The 21,816-nt window shown below is 27.7% G+C and overlaps 6 protein-coding genes across 11 annotated transcripts; 3 read left to right on the top strand and 3 right to left on the bottom strand.

Annotated features, from left to right (window-relative positions):
* Positions 1-2: 2 nt before the first annotated feature.
* LOC100741931 (probable glutamine--tRNA ligase) lies at positions 3-3,474 on the bottom strand. Of its 3 annotated transcripts, none has more exons than XM_003486530.4 (10): positions 3,256-3,474; positions 2,762-3,066; positions 2,477-2,667; positions 2,126-2,381; positions 1,751-2,048; positions 1,221-1,600; positions 818-1,136; positions 515-735; positions 240-432; positions 3-172 (listed from the first exon to the last, which is right to left on the bottom strand). In XM_003486530.4, the coding sequence occupies exons 1-10, from the start codon at positions 3,376-3,378 to the stop codon at positions 122-124; spliced, it is 2,337 nt and encodes a 778-aa protein (XP_003486578.2). In that variant the 5' UTR covers positions 3,379-3,474; the 3' UTR covers positions 3-121. The 3 variants fall into 3 exon arrangements, with proteins under 3 accessions (XP_003486578.2, XP_033174703.1, XP_033174704.1); XM_033318812.1 differs by having other exon boundaries at positions 2,126-2,402; XM_033318813.1 differs by having other exon boundaries at positions 2,465-2,667.
* Positions 3,263-5,067, top strand: LOC100742135 (EEF1A lysine methyltransferase 1). 2 transcript variants are annotated; one of them, XM_012380929.3, is made up of 5 exons: positions 3,263-3,469; positions 4,016-4,248; positions 4,393-4,540; positions 4,628-4,837; positions 4,900-5,067. In XM_012380929.3, exons 2-5 carry the CDS (start codon positions 4,099-4,101, stop codon positions 5,031-5,033), a joined length of 642 nt encoding a protein of 213 aa, XP_012236352.1. In that variant the 5' UTR covers positions 3,263-3,469; positions 4,016-4,098; the 3' UTR covers positions 5,034-5,067. The 2 variants fall into 2 exon arrangements, with proteins under 2 accessions (XP_012236352.1, XP_003486580.1); XM_003486532.4 differs by lacking the exon at positions 3,263-3,469 and adding an exon at positions 3,761-3,808.
* Positions 5,068-5,552: 485 nt separating this feature from the next.
* On the top strand, positions 5,553-8,251 carry LOC100747317 (myb-like protein D). The gene is made up of 6 exons (XM_012381033.3): positions 5,553-5,767; positions 5,899-5,952; positions 6,409-6,678; positions 6,800-7,595; positions 7,660-7,868; positions 7,987-8,251. Exons 1-6 carry the CDS (start codon positions 5,672-5,674, stop codon positions 8,062-8,064), a joined length of 1,503 nt encoding a protein of 500 aa, XP_012236456.1. The 5' UTR covers positions 5,553-5,671; the 3' UTR covers positions 8,065-8,251.
* A 3,166-nt stretch (positions 8,252-11,417) lies between these two features.
* LOC100742251 (mitochondrial import inner membrane translocase subunit Tim13-like) lies at positions 11,418-12,643 on the bottom strand. The gene is made up of 3 exons (XM_003486533.4): positions 12,383-12,643; positions 12,241-12,309; positions 11,418-11,827 (listed from the first exon to the last, which is right to left on the bottom strand). Exons 1-3 carry the CDS (start codon positions 12,485-12,487, stop codon positions 11,729-11,731), a joined length of 273 nt encoding a protein of 90 aa, XP_003486581.1. The 5' UTR covers positions 12,488-12,643; the 3' UTR covers positions 11,418-11,728.
* A 949-nt stretch (positions 12,644-13,592) lies between these two features.
* Positions 13,593-16,563, top strand: LOC105680256. Its single transcript, XM_033318780.1, has 3 exons — positions 13,593-13,891; positions 14,139-15,580; positions 16,035-16,563. Exons 1-3 carry the CDS (start codon positions 13,642-13,644, stop codon positions 16,485-16,487), a joined length of 2,145 nt encoding a protein of 714 aa, XP_033174671.1. The 5' UTR covers positions 13,593-13,641; the 3' UTR covers positions 16,488-16,563.
* Positions 16,564-17,155: 592 nt separating this feature from the next.
* On the bottom strand, positions 17,156-21,790 carry LOC100742375 (venom acid phosphatase Acph-1-like). Of its 3 annotated transcripts, none has more exons than XM_012381006.3 (8): positions 21,585-21,790; positions 21,392-21,501; positions 21,162-21,286; positions 20,879-20,995; positions 19,511-19,724; positions 18,582-18,790; positions 17,901-18,242; positions 17,156-17,516 (listed from the first exon to the last, which is right to left on the bottom strand). In XM_012381006.3, exons 3-8 carry the CDS (start codon positions 21,246-21,248, stop codon positions 17,253-17,255), a joined length of 1,233 nt encoding a protein of 410 aa, XP_012236429.1. In that variant the 5' UTR covers positions 21,249-21,286; positions 21,392-21,501; positions 21,585-21,790; the 3' UTR covers positions 17,156-17,252. The 3 variants fall into 3 exon arrangements, with proteins under 3 accessions (XP_012236429.1, XP_033174673.1, XP_012236430.1); XM_033318782.1 differs by having other exon boundaries at positions 21,392-21,514; XM_012381007.3 differs by lacking the exons at positions 21,162-21,286; positions 21,392-21,501.
* Between the last annotated feature and the right edge of the window lie 26 nt (positions 21,791-21,816).

Here is a 21,816-nt window from a genome sequence, read left to right on the forward strand (position 1 = left end):
TATTATCTTAAACATAATTGTTATTTATAAATATTATACAAAACATTATAAAGCATGGTAAATTATATAACACTCAATTATTCATACATAATGTTTGAATGCATGTTTTATTTCATTTCATTTACACTTTCCCAGCATCTTCCTTTAACGTTACCGTTCTGTTAAAAACGAGCTGTAAAAAGCGAATGAAATTAGTAAGAATAGTAATATTTAAATTTAGATACCACAGTTATAATTACTTTTTCTGATGTTGTATCCGGATCTACAGAGAAAAAGCCAATACGTTCAAATTGAAATTTTTCAAAAACTTTCGCTGAACGTGCCAAACTTGCATCAATATATCCAACGATTTCTTTCTTACTCTGTGGATTAATATCACTCAAGAAACCGTTTGGTACTTCATTAGAATCTTCAGGATTTTTGTGTTTAAATCTGAAAATTGTATTATGAACAAATAGAACATTGTAACTATTAGATCAATAATAATAAATTATTACATTAACTCAATACTTACAAACGTTCATATAATCTAATGGATGCTAATATAGGATTTGATACCCAGTGTATAAAAGCTTTAGGCTTGTTAGTTTCAGATATGGATTCTTGTGTAACAATCAAATTCACGATATTACCCATGTTATCTTTTTCAATTTTTTTGATCGTTAATACTATCCCTACATGCTTTAAACCAACAGATTGATTTTGGGTTAAACGTCTAAAATCTTTTTCTGCTTTCTATAAATGCGTAATGGCATCTTTAATAGAATGATAACAAATATTTTCTGTCATATATTTGAACTGAAATAGCATTATATACCTCTTTGAAATCAGATGCCTCAATATATACAATTTCATCAAAGACAATCTCATGTTGTCCTTTATCTGGTTCATTAGGAAAGTTAGGAACTGTTAGTTTTATAGAATTTTCATGAGGAAAATTGCTAATGGTTACTTTTAATGGTTCTAGAACTGCCATATGTCGACTTGCAGTTACATTTAAAAAATCTCTCACAGATGCCTCTAAAACAGCTGGATCAACAATTACTTGAGCACCAGTCACACCCATTTGTGCACAAAAATTATTTATAGCATCAGGTGGAAAACCACGTCTGCGAAGAGCTGTTAATGTAAATAATCTACAAAAAATATATGTACAATAAGCATCAAAAATTTATATTTTCAAATGTATTAATGTAATGACTTTTTACATTAAAACATACCTTGGGTCATCCCAATCAGATACAATACCTTCATCAATCAACTTACTGATTTTTCTTTTAGAAACAACTGTATAGCATACATTTAATCTACCATACTCCCACTGCACAGGACAGTAAATATCTAAAGCATTACAAAGCCAATAATAAGATGATCTTCTTGACTGAAATTCTTTGGTGCAAAGAGAATGAGTTATATTTTCTATGCTGTCACATAAGCAATGTGTGTAATCATAAGTTGGATAAATACACCATTTATCTCCTGTCCTATGATGAGGAACATATTTTATTCTATATGCAACTGGATCTTGTTTCCCTTCTTCTAATGTTACTTTCATTCTTAATGTAGCTTCCCCTTCCTCAAGCAACCCATCCTTCATATCCTATATAGAAAATTATAGAGTTAATCAAGAAATTTTATGATATAACTTAAAATTTTGTACATACCCATAAAACATTTAAACCCATTAAAAACATTTAAATAATCAAAAATTTTAAGCTACAATAATTTATCTGAAATAAATAATTATTACATGAAATAATTGTAAACTCTCTGAAATAGGTCTATCACGCCAGGGACTTGGAGGTGGATTGAAACCTTTTATTTCTTCACTAGACTGATGACAAACATATGCTAAATCCTTTTCAATGAGAACTATAGCCCATTCATACAACTGTTGAAAGTAATCAGAAGAATGAGTAATTTTAGCTGGTTTATACCCAAGCCATTCTACCATTTCACGAATACCAATAAAAAATTTCTCTTCTTCTTTTTCAGGATTTGTATCATCATAACGTAGATAACATATTCCATCATGGGCTGCTGCATACCTGCAATGGAATTATACTTGAAATATAATTTATATTACAGAAATTAAGAATCATATCTATAATATGATACAGCATACCCAAAATTAATATTAATTGCTTTTGCATGACCAATATGTAGAATTCCATTAGGTTCTGGTGGAAATCTAGTTATTACTTTGCCATCTGTTATTTTTAAATGTTCTTGAAGTAATTTGTGTGTATTTGGTGTTATAATATATCCTTCAGTTTTATAATTTTCGCCTGGTTTATGAAAATGAACTTTAGTTTTCATTAATTCACTTATTGTCTGAGCATCTGTTTTCTCATTTGTTGCTGTCACACCTTTTGGTTCCACTAAATAACAGTTAGGAAGCTTTTAAATAATGAATTATAATACATAAATTACATATAGATGAACATATTATTTGCATTAATACCATTTGATTTACCTTTTTCTTTTCCTGATTTTTGTGCTTTTGCTTGCTTTGCTGGTTTAGATAGTGGTACAAGATCAGAGTCACATTTTGGACCTAACAAATCAAGCATTTGAACATCAAATTCATTTTTCACTGCTTTTCCATCAGCCCATTTTAGAGTATTACGTACATGTTGCATTAATGGACCAATATTAAAATGGTACCTGTAAAAACATTTTGTTTTGTAAAACTCATAAAATTCTTAACGATATGAATGCTAAATTTTCAATATTAATGTTAAAAATATAACATATATACCTTTTCTCTATTATTTCCACTTTATGTGTGCTTATTACTTTCTCAACTTCACGTTCTATTTCTTCTGGAGATATAACAATACCTATACCACATTCTTTCTCAAAGGCAGGTACATTGACATATCCTTCTATATGATTAAGTAAATAATCTAACCCAGCATCTAATCTTTGAGTTGTATCTAATTTCTTTTCAGCTATGTATTTAGCAAGAAATGACAATTTATTTGCAATCTGATTCTTAATTTTCGAAGCAAGTTGATATAACAAAATTCCAATTTCTGATGTAATAATTCCATACTTATTAGCCTACAAAAAATAACACATGGTATAATCAGATATTACAAAGATATACCATATGTAGCAATAATGCTTACATTTTGTTCAAATATAAACAAGTGAAAAGGTTTATAATATATAATTCAAACTTATAAGATTACATCACTAAATAATAAAAAACGTAATTAAAAAGATATCTTGTATGTATAACTTACTAACCTCTATTATAGCAAGTTTCAAATTATTGGAAACTTGTTTATTTTTTAGAGTTTCTTTAGCTTTTTGTTCACTTAAACCAATAGACTGAAATAATTTTACGTCGTCTTGTGAATCCATCATCATATTTTCTTCTTTTCTTCAATACGTAATTTAGTGTGATTTTGAAGCCGGGAATTAAGACATATGTGTACAAGATACTTGGTAAAATTACTTGGTAAATACGTGGATTTTAAAGCAATAATGTGATAAGAAATATAATCTTTTCCAAGGAAATTATTATATCTTTCTACATATTAAATCTCGTATATTTATCGTTATGCTTATGTTTTACAACCAATCAATTACATTTAAGATTTTTACATTTTATTAATTAAAAAATATGATAAAAAATTTATATATATACAAATTTTATATAAGGATTATATTAAATTACTTTAATATTAAATAATGAAATCAATAAATTAATAAATTGACAAACTTTAAAAATATAAAATTTATTTTGCAGAAATATCCTAATCAACTATCATAAAATTACTAAATTTTTAATAGATAGGTACAATATGTTTTACTTTCGATAAGATACCTATATTATCTTAAGTGTCAAATTGATAGTATTCTTCATTGAAAAATTTTATATAACTGATATTTATTATTTTAAAAATAATACAAATTTAACACATGTTTTAATTAATTAAAAGTTAATATTTGGTTATGTTACACATATATTTGTGTACAATTAAAACTAATTGCTTTTCAACAGATACACAAAATGTGACATTTTAAATTATTATTTATAAATAAAATACATATATGTACATACACATATACAAAAAGTAGTTAAAAATGAATGAAAGCGATGATGATGATTTACAGTTATGTCCTACGACACTTGCTGCCTTAAAAGAGTTTCTTAAAGAAAAGGAAGAAAGAGAAAATCAGTTAAAACATACTTTAGAAAATCAACATTTAGATGTCTCTTTTGATGAGAATTGGGTAAGTTAATTTTTACTAAATAGATTAGTAGTCCTTCTTAACAATTTATATTTATTTGTAAATTTGTAATTTGTGAAATAGTTTATTAATTAATTTTATATTTTACGATTAAGATGTTTAATGATTTAATAATTTGAATTTTAGCAATTAAGTCAGTTTTGGTATGATGACAAAACAACAGATACTCTTGTAAAAGGTGCTATACAGTGTACAGAGTCTGATGGAAAAATTGCATTAATATCATGCCCTACACTTTATAGTAAACTGAAAAAAACTTCTGGTGAACGAAAAGGTTTGAAAATATGTTATTTGTAATTTCATGATTTATGTAATATCAAATATGTTATTGTTATTATTAATATTAATTATTTATTTACAGTCACCCTTTTTGAATATGATGAACGTTTTAAAGCATATGGTTCAGATTTTGTACCATACAATTATAAATTTCCTTTAAATATACCTGGAGATATGTCAAACTTTTATGATTTAGTGATAGCTGATCCACCATTTCTTTCTGATGAATGTTTAACAAAAACTGCCCTTACAATAAAATTCTTAGCCAAAAAGGATATTGTACTTTGTACAGGTACTTTTCATAATCAATAATCAATTTTTTAGTTCTTAATTACTTTTATTCTTACATTGCAGGTGCTATTATGAGCGATTTGGCAGAGAGATTATTGAATGTTAAAATTTGCAACTTTGTACCTCAACATCGAAATAATCTTGCAAATGAATTTTACTGTTATTCAAATTTCGATTTTGATAAAATGTTACAATAAAACTGTGTAATAAAGAAATTGTACACATATAAAATTTTAGCGTTCTATGTTACCTGGTATTACTAACTTAACTCAATGTAAAAAGAAATTTAAATTTACGATTATTCGTTATTTTCAAATTTCATATATATTTTTTTGAGCTTATGTTACTTCCGGTATATTAAATACAATTTTTAATGTTTCTTGTATACGAATATTATCGAATATTTAATGAAAATATTTTTCTACCTAATCAAGTAATTTTCAGTATTGTAAAGAAAATTTTTATATAAATTTAATTTCTTTTAATTAGGAAGTGAAAGATATTGGTAATACTGATACATTTGTAACATATTCGAATAAAATAATAAAATTTGATAATTTAGTTTACAATTTACTACATATTAGTTATTTTACAATGTCTACTATAAAATATGCTCTACTTTTGTTTTATATATACTAATATATAAAGTAGCAATCAATATATGGTCATAATAATAATCAGATAGAAATAAAATTTTTTTCAGTTTCTGAATTTAAACTCCCTAGACAGAAAAATATAATCTCTAGGTAAACAGATGTGAAAAGAAGACACGCGATGGAAAGCGTAAATATTTACATTTCTTGAGTGTTTGTGAGAGTAATTTTTATTTATAATCATGATAGACGGAAACATTTCCATGGAGGAGGATACAGAATTACGAGATTTGGTGGTACAAACACTTGAAAACAATGGTGTTCTTGCAAAAGTCCGGGTATGATAAAAATTTTTTTAAGAACTATATTTTTTTTATAGGTTATGTAGATCACATCAAAGAACTTTCTCCCATCAAAATTATATTTTTTGTCGTAGTATTGATTTAACAATTTTTTATAATGTTTATAGGCGGAACTCAGGGCAAGTGTTTTCTTAGCTCTAGAAGAACAAGAATCTGTAATGGTATGTTCTACAGTAGATAAATGCAAACAATTTTTTTTATATATTCATGCACAAAAGTTGTTCTTTTACATCATTTTAAATCATAGCTGGTAATAATAAAATGTACAAAATAACAAAAGTAAATAACAAACTTGAATTAATAAGAGTTGCAATTAAATTTCAAAATTATATAATATTTGTCAAAGTCAACAAAATTATTTTGGATTAATTAATTTTGATCATAATTTTGATGTCCATCAGTAACAGTAGATAGAAGAATGTATTTTGTTGCTCCAGCACTACAGCATCTGTGTGTATGCATAGTTTGTCATAGTTTATTTTTATATTATTTAAATAAATGTTCATTCCTATATAGATTTATAAATAGCAAATATACATTTGATATATATTAAAGTAAATAACAACATCAGACAATGTTATAATTATAGTTTTCATCATGTAAATTAAATATTTCAGAACCCTGAACCACTTCTCAATAAAACTGTAAAACAGTACCTGGCTAATTCAGAGGGAAAATTATTGTTTTCCTTGGTTAGGGAGTTCCTAGAGTATTTTGGTCTTGATTATACAATATCTGTATATGATCCAGAAACTTATTTTGGAAAAGAATATAATTATGTTGGAAGAAATAAATTATGTGAAGAATTAGGTATTGAATCCAATGAGCCATTGCTTGGAGAAATTTTAAAAAATAGCATGAACAGTGCCTTTAATAACACACAGAAGGTATGTAGGTTAAGATTGTAAGATAAAATATTATAAATATATAAAAGATAAAATGTTATAAATATTTTCAAAAATTAATTACCCAGAAATAAAACTGTTACAATTACGAATATTTTTATAGAATGAAACTGACAGCAAATTTAGTACAACTGAAACTACAACAAATATTGCTAATGCCACATTTGAAATTTCCATTCCAAAAGTATTAAATAATGAAACTACATCATTGTCAAATGATAATGATGTATCGGATAAATTAGAAAGCATTTCACAGCAAAGTCCAAAACTTCCAATAAATGTGACAATAACTGATAAGAGAAATAAAGAAACATCTGTTCATGTTTCAATAGATGATTTAAAGTGTGAGATGCAAAATGATTCTCTCAGGAATAGTACAACTTCTGAATACAATGAAAAGAACGATGGAATTGATAGCAAAGGGAACAATAGTATGAATTTTGATGCACTCCCTACAAGTCCAAATGGCACAAGTACAGTGATGAATCATACAACAAAGGAGACTGAGATAGATACACTCATTCAAACAAGTTTACTAAATAAAACCGAGCCTTTAATTAAGTTTGATGAATCTATAGTTACTGAAATGCAAACAAATCAAAATGAAGATATAAGTAAGCAAAATAATATAAATAGTTTGGAATTACAAATAGTAAATAATATACAAAACAGAAAACCAGTTAATACTGGAAACAGTTTTGGAAAAACTGTATACTTCGAAGAAATTATTGTTGACGGAAAAAGAGAAAATATTAATGATATACGTAATACTGATACCTTTTTACAAGATTTACCATCTTTAGATAAAAAATCACATTCTATACTTAGCGATCTCCCACCATTAAATAGTAAAAAAACTAATATTAATGATTTGAAGGAATTAATGGATATTGGGCTTGGTATGTTGCATATCTTTGGAACATATTTCTCATAATCTTTGTATCATAAACATAATATTTTCAGGAACTGATGGTATAGATAATTATGAAGAAGATTTTGTTTCATCTGCGTCTGGTAGTGCTTATGATCAAAGTCCTTCGAAGGATCCTGAAAAATCAAATAGTCCAATAAAATTACAAACGAAAAAACAAGATAAAATTCACAGTACTAATAGCGAGGACATAAGTGAAGAAATTGAAGATATAAATGATATACTAAGCAGCACATCATGTGTAAGTAAATTTTATATGAATTTAGATGCAATTTTTGATACATAATTTTCCATATAAAGATGGTTTTACATATATATATACATTTTTTTTGAGTATTGCATGTATAATTCCATTTTAGCTTGAAGATATAAACATGGATAAAAACATGTCAAATTTTTCAACGGGTATTACAGCAAATTGTGCAAAGGAACTGTAATTCATAAATTGCACTAGTGAATTACTGTAAGAACTAAAATGTTATTTCATTTAGAGCATTGATATTCAATATCCTCCTATGTCAGGGCATCAAGTATATTAATGCAAATTGCTATGAATTCACGAATTTGCAAAATTATTTTGGTTTCTAACATGGCACTGCCGTTTGTGGCTCAATACTTATAAGTTCCCTACAAAAAAACGTAGAAGGGAAATGTCTGAATATATATTTATAAATGTTATATTTTCACTACTTTGTAAGAACTTTTTGTCAAAAATGTATTTTTATAAATCATGAATTTCATTTTAACAGTATTTAAGAAAAATAATTTTTAAACAAAAAATATTCTACGGATATTATATTGGTTATGACATGAGAAAACTCAACTTTTTATAAAAATATTACACAAATTTTATTAAAAAAGATGAGATGTTATAAACTGATAAACTGCCATTACTCTCTGCTATTATTGTAATAAAGTGTTAAATTATATTTTTAGTAATTGAGAATATTAAAAATAAGAATCATATAAAAGTTCCATTAAAAATTTTTTATAAAATACACGTTGTAAACATATTTATAATTTTATAATGTAATAAGAAGTAGCTACTTAAAAATTCAAAAATTAAGTTGATATTAAAAACAAAGAAACACTATTTAATTAAAGTGAATATACTATTAAATCATCTTTTTAAGTTATGATACATTATTAACTAAATTAGAAGAGTAATATTAAAACTCTTGCTTGTAAGCTTTCAGACAAACTGCCTTCTACGTTATTCTGTAAATATGTCTAGTATTATTACTTATAAAGCCAATTATCTCAATGTTAAAATATCTTAAAAAAGTGAAAAGTAATCAGTTACATTAATGGTTGTTGAATACTTAGTTATATCTTTCTGAAAAAATTTTGTAGCAATTTTGTTATGTTTATCAAAATAATTCCTGTGTCTGATTTTATGACTGAAGTATCATTACCTCATTTAACTAAAGTTACTGGTATAGTATTGATAGCAATATCAGTAAATCATCCGTCTAAAAATGGATTGCCTAAAAAATATATAAAATTATTTTTCTTCAAAGATAATGGTGCTAAATGCATAAAACGAAAAGTATTTATAAAAGTTGAAGTTGATATTCAATGAAAGATTAGGTGCTTATATGTTTTCTTGCATCCATGAATCGTAATATTTAAATAACTAATGAGAGCTTTAGACTAAGTAATTCAATTTTTGGGCAATCCAATACCTTGATAAACATATTGTTATAAATATACTATGCCCCAAATAAGATGCAATAACTAAGTACAATTCATAATGGATCAACTGGATGCTTGACAAATCAAAATCTGTTTGTACAGCCTGCTTCCTTCACAAAACTTTGAGTAGCACACAATTACTGTAATGTCATCAATAGTAAATATTGTAAATGATTCAAACAAAGAGATTTCATAGTTGATTAATACGCCTTAGAATTTTAATTGTATAACAAGAGTTTATTTATAATAATATTATAATTATGTCATTAATTTATTCTACATACCACATAACTCTAGTTCTACATAACTAGAAAATTGCTGTTCTTATTATAAAGATATCTAAGATATACACATAAATAAACATATTATTTTTAGTAAAACAAAATACTGTTATAACATATTTTATTTTTCATCTTTTTTTTATAACACATATTAAAAAATAAGTTGTTTATTTAGAAATTATACCATTAATCATATAAATCATTTGAATGAAGTAAAATCTTTACTTTTACAGTATTAAGTATAATGAAATCCCTTAGTTTGAATCAGCTTTTATTTCTATGTATATATTAAAGCAGGTGTGTTCCTGACCAATCAACGTGGTTACATTTTAATATTGATATAACATATAATTTTATAAAAACAATTTCAGGATGATACTGAACATTCCTACACTTTATAGAATGTAAAATATAGATACATTCCATTGTTATTAAGATTATTGCACTTTTGTTGTATTGTTAGCATTAGTAAAGAAATTTACATAAGTATTTTTCACCATAAATTATAAGAGAGAAGAAGAGAGAGAGTAATTTAAGAAATGTTTCACAACTTATCACAGTATATCGACAAATTTTATTTCACATTCTGATGAAACTAGAAAGTGTTTTTGTGTAAGCATTTCTATTGCAGGGTACACAAACATTTTTATATTTATGTAGTTTTGGAAATGATTTCAATTAATCCTAAGCTGATTAATATGAAATCTCACATTTCATATGCGTTTTGGTATATATGGAAGTCTTGTTATATATATATAAATATATATATATAGGATGAATTAATAAGAGTTCTTACCTGAAATGCCTCATTATTATTAAAGGATATCTCATATGAAATGCATAGTAGAGTCAAAGGATCCAATTAATGTATTTTAACTTCCTTATACCCCCTCAAAGGCAATGTATTTCATATGAAACACTTTTTAATCAAATCAACGGACACCAGGATATTTCAGATAACAATTTTCATTGGTTCACTCTGTATATAAATACTTCTTTCTTTTTCCCTTTGGAAAATTCATAACATGAATACATAATCTTTTATTTTCTATACCAAACATATAAGTAAGTACAGTATAAAAGAGGTTGAAAAGATATATTTTTTAAAATTAGAAGAAATATTAATGAATTTCTTTTTTATACACATATATATCTACACCTATATACACATATCTTTGCAGCTGTTTTTTGATAACAAAAAGATATGTATAACTAATAACATCGATTTGTTATGTTACAAACTGTCTGTATTGATCTGTATATATGATAATGGCATATAATGCACTGGTATGCAAATTAATTATAGATTTTGCAAACATTGATATGAAATAGTTGTAATTATTGTTATTTACTAATTTATATTATCAAATTGAACAGATGAAGTATTAATAAACCACTCACAATATTTTTTCATACAGTTCTAGAGATTTATTTTTGTAACCACGTTGAAGTATTGGTAGCTATATTGTGCCTTTTAGTGTGTATGAATAAGAAACAATGCAAATACATACTATGGAATTGCGGGATTTACAAAATACCTAAGTTACTTATTTATGATTTTGAAGTACGATGTAACAATATTCATGTATATGTTATTTATTTTATAAAGATTTTTCTCTTTTGCAATTGCTGTGTATTTTACACCTTATAATCAATCCTAGCTTATACTTCATCAAACTTATTTAACAAAATTTTATATTTTTAAGTATTTATTAATTTTTCTGTAATTCTGTGAGAGATTATCTACAGATATATTAACAGATATACGAAAGATGGGAATAAAGTACATTAAATAAGTGAGATGCAAATTATAGATTTAATCATCTCTATTTATTTGTTAACGCTTTGGAAATACAGGTGGCAGTGTAATGTCACTGTGTAATATTAAAATTGGGTTTCTAACTTTTAAAATGTTACAAATGTAAAAATCTATTCTGTCTTGAAACTTAATCAGAAGTAATAACATTATATACAAAATTATTCAATATTTATAAATGACATAGATTTGCTAATAAATATACATAATAATTACAGTTATAATATTTCCTAAACAATATTTGGAAAATAGTTGGTATACAATTACACAATGTACAACCAGAAACAATTTATTTAACAATTTGTACTGTTACATTCTGTCATGCTCTCTCTGTATTCGAGCACTGTACGTTTTTGATACAAGATGAAATGCATCCATATATCGATCCATACACATTGCTACACATTTCTGTAAGTAAATTAAAATTACTTACATTGTTATATTAATATTAATGAAAATGTGCACTTATATCAAATATATTTTAATATATTTTATATTCTATGAGGTCTTATAACAATTTTTATTCTTATATTTTATCTTTGTTTACATTTATATATAGTATAATTCAATATATTTAATATAATTTCCACATATTGTTTATATAAATATTCACAATATTTATATAACATCATTAAATAGCTTTTTTATTATTCGTATTTAATAAAATATTTGCTATATCTTTTCTACGTCTGCTTAAATAATATTTACTTAATAGTGATATAAAAAATATTACATTTAAATTTATTTTATACTTTTAAGGCTTCGAACACGATAGGTTACATTTTATACTAAGGTTACGTTCTACAAACAAAAGAGGTTACCTGTTCGGTATTATCCAGAGAAGTACCGGGCCTAATCACGCATTTTTTAAAGCATTTTTCTGACATTTTCTGAAAATACGAAACCAGGTGATATATGTTATTCATTCATTTTAAATTTGCAAATGTATTTCTACAATCGTACCGAAAGCATTTCTTGTGCATTTGCAACGGCAACTTCTTGTTTAATTTGTTGCATAAGATCACTCTTTTCTTTATCAGTCAGGGATTCAGATGTAAGTGAATTCATATTTACAGTAAAGTATTAAGTGTTTCTTCAATGTAATAATAGCAAAATCAAAAACCACTTTGCTCCCGTTTGTTAAATCCAAACTACTATGTTCTTACCGGTTCGATCGATAAACCGGAAGCACGTGAAACTGCATCTTAAAAGGTCGTTTACAAATTTACAATTCTGAAATGTTGAACGAATTAATGTTTGTAATGTATTTGTATATATATTAATATATATATTATATTAAAAAATATTTAATTATTATGCATTCATTAATGTTTTTTTATCTTTATGCATATCTACTATAATCGCGGTGTTACGAAACTATTAGGATGAATTCTAATTTAGATGTTATCCTCATTTCAAAGAATTGGAACACATGAACTGTATACACTAGAGGACATCGCCGATGAGCATAGAAGAAATTGAGTCAAAAGTATGCTCCACGAATTACCGTCCCTAGCGATCAAACGGCCAAACTATATGCATGTTTCTTCTTCCGGTTCTTTCGATGGGAAAAACGTGCGTAATGTGTACTTACGTACATTGCATGGAAATGCATGACAATGGAAAGCAGAGCGTATGATCTAGGTATGATTTGTGGTGAGATTGGCAGTACTGTTTTTAAGTCAATTAACGGGCGCATCAACCTGAGTTGAATAGAAAATTGAAACATTACAAAATGCTGTCTAGTAAAGTATATATATTGTTTAAAAAATATATCAGTAAACATGACACAATATATAGTTTATAATGGTGTACTTTTAAAATTCCTGTTATTACTTTATAATTCTACATATCATTCTGTCCAAGATGGAAAACGATATTAATAAAAATGAACGATTGAAACTACATGTTGAAAGCCGGAACAACGTTATTTCTGAATTACAATGTGCATATGCGAAATATTCGTACCGTAACTCATGCGAATTAGGTTGTTTGATAAATGTTATCTTTATTCAATAATTATTTAATATAATTCATCTTTATGCTAATAAATTTGATGATTACCTAATAATAATTATTGAATAATTATGTTCAACGCAATTAATAAAATATTAATAAACTTTTTTATAAATAATTATTGATGCACAGGAAATTTTACAAGTAGTTTATCAGAAACAGATGGAAAATTGTATTCTTCTATCGTCGAGGATCTTTTAATAGAAATGAATGGAAGGGAATTAAAAAAATTTAGTGATAGTAATAATACAAGCTGTTGTCGGTGTAGACATTTGTTGAATATTCCTCGAGATCTTATTCAAACTTCTGAGAAGATATCGGATTATACGGGAGAATGTGTGGATGATTTAAATTTTGTGCAAAGTATGGTCTGGTTAAAGTCAGCCACAATGTTCATGAAAACTATTTCCGTCGAGCAATTTCATTCGGTATTTTATAAACAATGGAAGAACACAGGTAATGATACAAGAACTCGATATTTAATATTTTTAACAGATATCTTTTTTAATATATTAAATTATTTCATTTATTTCATTATTTAGTTCGAAGTAGTCAAATTTCAATTGGAATTTATTACAGATTATTTAAGTAGTTGTTTCAAATAACTTCATGTGAATTTGTATCTTCAAACAGATAGTTAATATGTTGTAGTAAAATAATAAAAATAAAATTCTTATTTAAAGGTATACTACATTTTTTCTAGGAAAAGATTTTAATCTTTATAGTCAAAACTTAATGTCTGATATTGAAGAGGACGATTATAAAAATTTGAGCAATTCATTAAATGATGATCAACAGAATGATACGAATTTCGACATTGATTCAGAGTATATTAGTAATACTGATCCGTCACGTGATGTACACAATGAAAAACATAACACATTGCAACCTTATCACCAACAAATAAATCAAGAAATTGGAATTTTCACCGAAAAAGGAGTCAGCCCCTCCGTTTTTACTTCTTCTCAAAGTCTTGATAGATTCTTCAATGTACAACCTTGCATGCATCAAGATATTACTATGAAAAATTATATCATTCAAGATTCAGACGAAGAGTGCTCTTCTGTTTCTGACCTAATTAAAGATTCTCTGGAGAGTCAAAATACTAATAACATAGTACGAAACGAGAAAGATAAAACATTACTCGAAGAAAGCGATTTTATCAAGGAAAAATCGGCAGAATTATTTTCCGAGGACAGCGATGTTTTAACGAGAACTTTATTCGGAACGAGAGATGATCTAACTGTTGCTTCAGACGATAACGATCTTTCAGACATTATTTTATCTAACAAAAATTATTCATCATATAAACAGAATTGTAGTCAGTTAAGAGAACAATTAATTTCAAAATCGAATAAGCAGATAGTGAAACCATTGACACAAACTTGTGATTCGAATTTTTTCAATGAAAGTCCTATAATTTCACCGAATCGGATTAATAACGCATGCTCGCTTCAAGAAGACAGCGCTTACGATACTTATCAATTAAGCGCAGAATGGTTACCAACGACGAATTGCATTTATAATGAAGATATTAGTATCTCGCCTAGTCAAAAAATTGCTAATATTACTCCTTATGAAAAAAAAGATATCGTGAATTACACGCATGATCTGGAGTCTCTTACCATAGATATGACACAGAAAAATTGGACTTCCAAACAAAATTTATCTTGTTCGCAACAAGAAAACGATAAAAACACAAACGATGACGGTGAAGAATTGTGCGTGCAAAATAGACAAAGATATAAAAATTTGATCGAAGATGCAGAATACGAAAGAAGTAGCAGCAAGAGAAAGAAATTAAAATCTGTCCATGAAACGACTGTATCTAAGGCTACCAAAAAAGAAGAGAAGAAAATTTCTTCGAAATGGTTGAAATTTACGCTTGATACTCTAAATGTGGACGACATTGCTTTTAAGTCGATAAAGGCGATTCTTATGGTTCTCCAAAATGAGAGAATAGCGAAACAATATATGAGAAAAAGATGTTGGAAAGATACTTTAGAAGAACAGGCTGTAAACGCGATATTGGATTACTGTGACGTTTCTGAAGCTGAAAATAAAACTAATGAGTATACGCAAGAAATTGTGCAGGTAGTGACTGATATCCTGGATAAGAGTATAGGAACTAGTGAGTTTAACAAGGTAAATTATAATATATATAATTTCTATTATGGATACAATACATAAAATTAGCTATATTTATTAACTTTTAATAATAATTTTTAATGCGCAATTGCTAATGTTAAATTGAATGCTATAGCGCGTATTGCATAATACATGTTAGATATACTTGTAAGTATAATATATGCAAAGACATTTAAGGAATAGAATATGTCAATTCCTTGTCGTTAGAGATAAGAGGAGAAGTAAAAGTTGAACATAAAAGTTATAGCCATAATAAATGGGTAAAGTTATTAGTCATAATACAAGGAAATTATGATAGTAGCTTTTAAAAAATGCATTGTTTTAAAATACAAAACACATCTTTACACTTTGTTAGAATTGGAGATATTTCTAAAAATTTTTTAAATGTTTATATGGTAATATTTAGACACGAAATTATTCTCTTATTTAATGTCATGTTTTTTTTATTTAGGTTACAATACTGACTCATCAGATCTCCATTATTTTACAATTATGCAGTTCTATGAAAGTTTGTGTCGAAATAATAAATTACTTAACTGCAAAACTAAAATCTTACGGAAATATTTTAATCTCTCTGATAAATAACAAAAAGGCCGATGTACATAGTGTAATAAATCAATTACATATTATCTTTTATACTTTAAATTTTTGCTTACAAAAATATCGAGCAGTTTTCTGTAATAAAGAAAATAATCAACTTGAAAAAGAAGAAGTAATACCACCTGTCGTCGATTTATGGAAAAAGCAACTGAATTTCGAAGGTATAATAGTAAAGGATAGTATACAGACAAGGGAACGAAGGTGGTTAATGATTTTGGATGATTTTGCAGTAATTGCTATGGAAAATTTTGTTCAATTTGCAAAAAAAGCGCAAAAATTAGTCAATTTATTGACGTATGAATAAATGATTTCGTTTTAAGAGCACCATTTTAAACGTAATTTTAGTATATTGAGATATATACCAGGTACTAAATATCATATTCTATATGTATATAAAAGTCTTATAATATTTTGTATATAGTAAATACATTTTAAATATTAAAGCATTAAGTATGTTCTTTATTTGATTTATACAATTTTCATTAAAATTTCACAACTATTTGTAAATTATAATATCTACGTACTCAATATATCATATTTTATATATTCCAATTACCTATACAATGACTATATTACTATAAACTGTTATTAAAGATATTGAGATTTCAATGTTGAGAGCAAGAGATTAAAGAGGTTACAGAAAGAGAGAGAGAGAGAGAGAGAGAGAGAGAGAGAGAGAGAGAGAGAGAGAGAGAGAGAGAGAGAGAGAGAGAGAGAGAGAGAGAGAGAGAGAGAGAGAGAGAGAGAGAGAGAGAGAGAGAGAGAGAGAGAGAGAGAGAGAGAGAGAGAGAGAGAGAGAGAGAGAGAGAGAGAGAGAGAGAGAGAGAGAGAGAGAGAGAGAGAGAGAGAGAGAGAGAGAGAGAGAGAGAGAGAGAGAGAGAGAGAGAGAGAGAGAGAGAGAGAGAGAGAGAGAGAGAGAGAGAGAGAGAGAGAGAGAGAGAGAGAGAGAGAGAGAGAGAGAGAGAGAGAGAGAGAGAGAGAGAGAGAGAGAGAGAGAGAGAGAGAGAGAGAGAGATGTTTTAAAGAGTTTTTTAAAATTATTCGAATACTTGCAACGAATCTGAATTGATTAATACAAATTAATTACTAATAAAGTAATAACTAATAACAACGTAAATGTAATACTTTTCAATGTATGCGATACAGATCTGCTATAAATAGCATTATCTGGTATTATAGGAAGATCAATCTTTTTCCAGTTACATAATCGTTCTGCGTTTTGCGGTAATAGATCCATTATCGAATACAAAAACGTTTTAATCGGGCAAATTTCTGTACAACTTGGCATTTTCAAAGAGAGAGTGATACCATCTACTCCCGTATAGTAATTAATCTGAAATAATAATAATTTTAATATCGTTTAATCAGTTAATTAATAGGATTTATTATGTATGTATAAATGCTTAAAGTAATTAGAAAAATTACACTGTTAATAATATTATCGATTAATAAAAATTAAATTAAGTTCTTTTAATTAACTATTACATAAAATCTTTTGTTACGTCTTTCTCTCTTATGAATATATGTATGTCACATTCTTAATTATTCCATATTGATTATTATTTTGTTTTTATCTTGCTTAAGTAAATAGCACTATCATTGTATTTTATAATTATTGTCGAAAATATATTTTAACTTTTAATTATTTTACGAATCTCGTAATTATTTTCAACATTCGTATCTGTAATGAAATAAAATAATGTAAGAGTATGTATACCTTCACTCCGTAACTTTCTGTTTCATTGTCAAAGTACAATTCAAATATCACAGAGGCGGCTTCGTTAGGAATATGTGGTGACCATAGATTTAGGCCTTTCAAAACACCAACGATATTTCTTTCATTGCCGCTATACATCATGAGCTTCCGTTGTTTAGGAATGCGTCCATTGATATACATCAGCGAATTTGCTAAAATTTCTTTTAGAATCGTTCCTCCGTTTAATTGCTTTTGTAATGAGGTTTGCCAAAGGAGATCATATTCCAACAACGACACAGTGTACATTGCTCCATCAGGAAAGATGTCTTTTGCCCAGTGCGGGAGCGATTGTTCTAAGTCAGCCTGCAATAACATTCATTTTCACTTATGTTCTCTAAGGTTCATTTAACCGATACACGTGATACGCTTGACACTTTGAACTTGTCGTCAATAATAATAATCCGACGGCGATAACTTAAAAAACCTAACTAACTTAAGAACCTTCTAACTTAAAAAATAACGAAAGACTATCGAAGTAATAAAAGTTAAGCATTATAAACGATGTACATACATTTTACCTCAAAATACTTTTACATTGCGATATTTTTATTTCAGATATGACTAATAATAGGAACGTATCGATTATACATCATGTTCGTTCATGTCCAATTTTACAAGGAGCTGCTCATTTAAATATCTTACTTTTGTCTCAAGGACAGCATATAGTAAAGCCACTTCCGATGGTCGTTGAACTTTTATTCCAATAGATCGAGATATATGATCGAACAAAGATGAATAATCCGATACTCTATCCCGCACTTGAGCCATATTCAGCACTTTTCCCATTTCGAGAACGAAATTCGGACACTGTATTCCCATTAATAAAGTATCTTCCTGTGCGACAGTGTAATCTACAAAATTGATAAATTACTATATTTTCTCTATATCGTTTACCTATTGCACTTTCTTTACGAATTTTTCACAGGTTCGTTTGTCAGGATGCTTGAAAAATTTGTAGCGAAAGTTAAAAAAGATTTAACTAGAATTACACGTTTTATCATCTACGACTTCGTAAGCTTCTTCTTGAAAAAATTTTTCGCCATTCGATAATGAATGTTTTTAAATAGATTTTATAGGCTTCTATACAGAGTACTTAATATCTTGTCTTATATAGTTATATTTATATTTGTGAGGAACTTAAAGATGCAAAAATCCACAGAATGAGTACGATATGCAAAAACGTATAAAATATCCAAAATATAATATTTGTTTTGATATCTAGGGGAGAAATAAATTTTTTCGTAGCTTCCACTTCTTTATCTATATCTTAGTAAAAATATGAATTTGCCATTAAATTGAGTATCTGCAGTCTAATGATGACATTATGTTGTATTCGATGAATAAGACTAGTAGAGGCACATTCCAGATGAGATCGTCTCACTGTCAGAAAGAAATTATTTCCATTTGGATATACGAGGTCCAACATTGTGTATCACTGTCTCTTGAACGAAATTGACATGTTTCCCTTAATTCTCTTTAGTACCGAACTAAGGACAGTACTTGTTCGAATATTTCATTATTTGATAGAAATTGACAAATGAGAAATGAATGAAAATGCTATGAATTTTTACCTGTGGATATTGGCTGCCAATTTATATCGGCGCTCCACCTTTGAATTTCTGCTGGAGGCCAAAGACCTGCATTTACTAATTGACCAGATAGCATCGACAGTGGATATTCGGCCGTTTGCATTTTCATCGTCTCAGACATGTAAAGATCACCCAAAAATTCACCATACACCTTTCGTAAATGGACTCCTAGATTATACATGTTAAGCATGCTGGCCTGTTAAACAAGATTAATCTAGAGTTATCATTCGTCATGCTCTTAATTTATATCATGCTTTATTAAGTAGTAAAACAAATAAAAATGTTAAATCAAGTATTATCCACACGCACGATACAAAGATACTTCCAAAAAATTTCGATCAGGATGAATTCCAAAGGATCGAAAGATCATGATTGATCATAAATTTAAATTATTTCCACGACTCTATGGAGTATTTGTCTGTTTGATAAACTTGCAAAGTCATTAAAGTTATTTAGATTCATCATATTGACTGAGTCACTATTGATAGTTGTTCAAAGTACAACTTTCATTTAATGAACAAATATCTTTCAATGTATAAAAAGAAATTCGCGTGTAATTTTAAATATCGTATGATAATTTGTAATGCTATTTCTATCAAATTTTTATAAAAATTTGTATAATTCATAAAGCGCTAAGTAAATATAAGATAAATATCAATTTGTAGATTCATCAGAAAGTTGCATCGTTAACTATATAGTAACTGTTAAAATGTAAATTATAAAAAGAATTATGAAAACGATATAATCATTTTTGGATCAATTGCTGTATCCACGCGCACGGTAGGAAAATTGTTTTAAGAATTTCTATCAAAGAACAATAAGTTATCTCCTGTATTTGCTTCGATTATCTTCAATATTTGTTTAGATTTCCAGGAAATTGTCTATACAGAAGATACTCAACACCAATGGTAAGAATTCGGCTATGAAATCAATGGGACAATATTCTAATAAAACAAATTAAAAATTATCCACCGACCGAGTAAATAAATTTCTGGATGATTAAAAGACGAAATATTATATGAAAAACGAATTAACGAAAACTTTAGCCAGAAATGACTGATTTCATTTCTTTTAGAAAGAAATTGACAAAAATGTCCAATTGGCTTGATATGTAATTTTAACACAACAGTTTTCTGTTGAAAATAAAATTCATTACATAAGCTGGCTCGTTATCAATGTTAATGTCTACATATACTCGTAGATAATACACGAATATATGTAATTAGCTGACATATTTTCCAAAACTATATTTTAATTTTCTCTACTAATGAAGGTCAGTACTGAACTTTCTTTAGCAGGGCGTTTTAATTTATCAGTTTTTTTTTTTTTAAAGGAAGGAAAGGAACTTACGTTAGGCATACTGAGTGGAGCTGTGTTAAAGTATTCGTAAGTTAAACTGCGTGGTAAATTCATGTCGTTGTTATCTATCAAATCCAAAATTGGAGCGTGCGTTTTATGAGCGAATACCTGAAAAATTATTTCGAATGTTATAGCAGCTTATTCTGTTAGGTTCTCGCTTTTTAAGGAAGAATAAAATAAAATTAAAGTAAAAGAAAAACAAATAAGAAAGCTTTTAGCGAAACGCATTTGGTCTCACGCAATTTTTATTTTATTTAAATATCCTGATCCTTACGATCTGCACTAACTGCAATTCTGGTACACATTCGGCAGATCTTATTACGATATACAGTATGCTTAGCACAGATACAACCATTTTCATCTTCAGTTCTTTCGGTTCTTATTTCACGACACAAATCCCTAAAAACCATTTGACTTTAATTAAGATTTTATTTCTTACAGTTTCATTTTCGTCTCTCGCGACACTATCGTATTTATTTTTTTTTTTTCATATTTCTATCTTACCTTTCCAAATTAAGAGGAACGTCCCGTTCATTTACGGTGAACGAAAGAAGTAAATATTTTTTCTAAGTCGTTTCACTTTTAGTCTTTCGTTAACAATAGAACATGATTTGCTTGAATAGATAACTACACGATTAATTATTAGACCGACAGATGCCTTGAAATAATACCGGCGTGTTTATAGGCAATTATCTACCTGTCGATGCTTTTGTGTTCACCGCAGATACATTTGTGATGCTGACACTTGTTCTAACTTCCCATGGTAACCGCGTCGCAGTGTCTGCTTCTTGGTGTGATGATAGCAATTAGATAAAGTATTTCTCGATGGTGTCTCCGAGCATTCGTGCATCAGCCGTGTATAAATTTAATCGGTAGCCTTCGCGTGGAATCGTCAACTTATCACTGGTAGCGATCTACTGGGCTTTGTA

The sequence above is a fragment of the Bombus impatiens genome, unplaced genomic scaffold, assembly GCF_000188095.3.
Source record: "Bombus impatiens unplaced genomic scaffold, BIMP_2.2 scf_0114, whole genome shotgun sequence".
Taxonomy (NCBI): domain Eukaryota; kingdom Metazoa; phylum Arthropoda; class Insecta; order Hymenoptera; family Apidae; genus Bombus; species Bombus impatiens.

What these genes read in the sequence shown, in the direction of transcription:
- LOC100742375 (XM_012381006.3), bottom strand. Translation starts at nt 21,248, where the DNA reads ATGAAAATGGTTGTATCTGTGCTAAGCATACTGTATATCGTAATAAGA. An exon ending in CTCCACTCAGTATGCCTAAC is followed by an intron (nt 19,725 to 20,878) that starts GTAAGTTCCTTT and finishes CTTGTTTAACAG; the next exon opens with GCCAGCATGCTTAACATGTA. An exon ending in ATGCTGTCCTTGAGACAAAA is followed by an intron (nt 18,243 to 18,581) that starts GTAAGATATTTA and finishes ATGTTATTGCAG; the next exon opens with GCTGACTTAGAACAATCGCT.
- LOC100742135 (XM_012380929.3), top strand. Translation starts at nt 4,099, where the DNA reads ATGAATGAAAGCGATGATGATGATTTACAGTTATGTCCTACGACACTT. An exon ending in TCTCTTTTGATGAGAATTGG is followed by an intron (nt 4,249 to 4,392) that starts GTAAGTTAATTT and finishes TTTGAATTTTAG; the next exon opens with CAATTAAGTCAGTTTTGGTA. An exon ending in GGATATTGTACTTTGTACAG is followed by an intron (nt 4,838 to 4,899) that starts GTACTTTTCATA and finishes CTTACATTGCAG; the next exon opens with GTGCTATTATGAGCGATTTG.
- LOC100742251 (XM_003486533.4), bottom strand. Translation starts at nt 12,487, where the DNA reads ATGAATTCACTTACATCTGAATCCCTGACTGATAAAGAAAAGAGTGAT. An exon ending in ATGCACAAGAAATGCTTTCG is followed by an intron (nt 12,310 to 12,382) that starts GTACGATTGTAG and finishes TCGTATTTTCAG; the next exon opens with AAAATGTCAGAAAAATGCTT. An exon ending in CTCTGGATAATACCGAACAG is followed by an intron (nt 11,828 to 12,240) that starts GTAACCTCTTTT and finishes ATTTACTTACAG; the next exon opens with AAATGTGTAGCAATGTGTAT.
- LOC100741931 (XM_033318812.1), bottom strand. Translation starts at nt 3,378, where the DNA reads ATGATGATGGATTCACAAGACGACGTAAAATTATTTCAGTCTATTGGT. An exon ending in AGAGTTTACAATTATTTCAT is followed by an intron (nt 1,601 to 1,750) that starts GTAATAATTATT and finishes TTTTCTATATAG; the next exon opens with GATATGAAGGATGGGTTGCT. An exon ending in TCTGATTGGGATGACCCAAG is followed by an intron (nt 1,137 to 1,220) that starts GTATGTTTTAAT and finishes TATTTTTTGTAG; the next exon opens with ATTATTTACATTAACAGCTC.
- LOC100747317 (XM_012381033.3), top strand. Translation starts at nt 5,672, where the DNA reads ATGATAGACGGAAACATTTCCATGGAGGAGGATACAGAATTACGAGAT. An exon ending in CCTTTAATAACACACAGAAG is followed by an intron (nt 6,679 to 6,799) that starts GTATGTAGGTTA and finishes ATATTTTTATAG; the next exon opens with AATGAAACTGACAGCAAATT. An exon ending in TACTAAGCAGCACATCATGT is followed by an intron (nt 7,869 to 7,986) that starts GTAAGTAAATTT and finishes ATTCCATTTTAG; the next exon opens with CTTGAAGATATAAACATGGA.
- LOC105680256 (XM_033318780.1), top strand. Translation starts at nt 13,642, where the DNA reads ATGAATGGAAGGGAATTAAAAAAATTTAGTGATAGTAATAATACAAGC. An exon ending in TAAACAATGGAAGAACACAG is followed by an intron (nt 13,892 to 14,138) that starts GTAATGATACAA and finishes CATTTTTTCTAG; the next exon opens with GAAAAGATTTTAATCTTTAT. An exon ending in GAACTAGTGAGTTTAACAAG is followed by an intron (nt 15,581 to 16,034) that starts GTAAATTATAAT and finishes TTTTTTATTTAG; the next exon opens with GTTACAATACTGACTCATCA.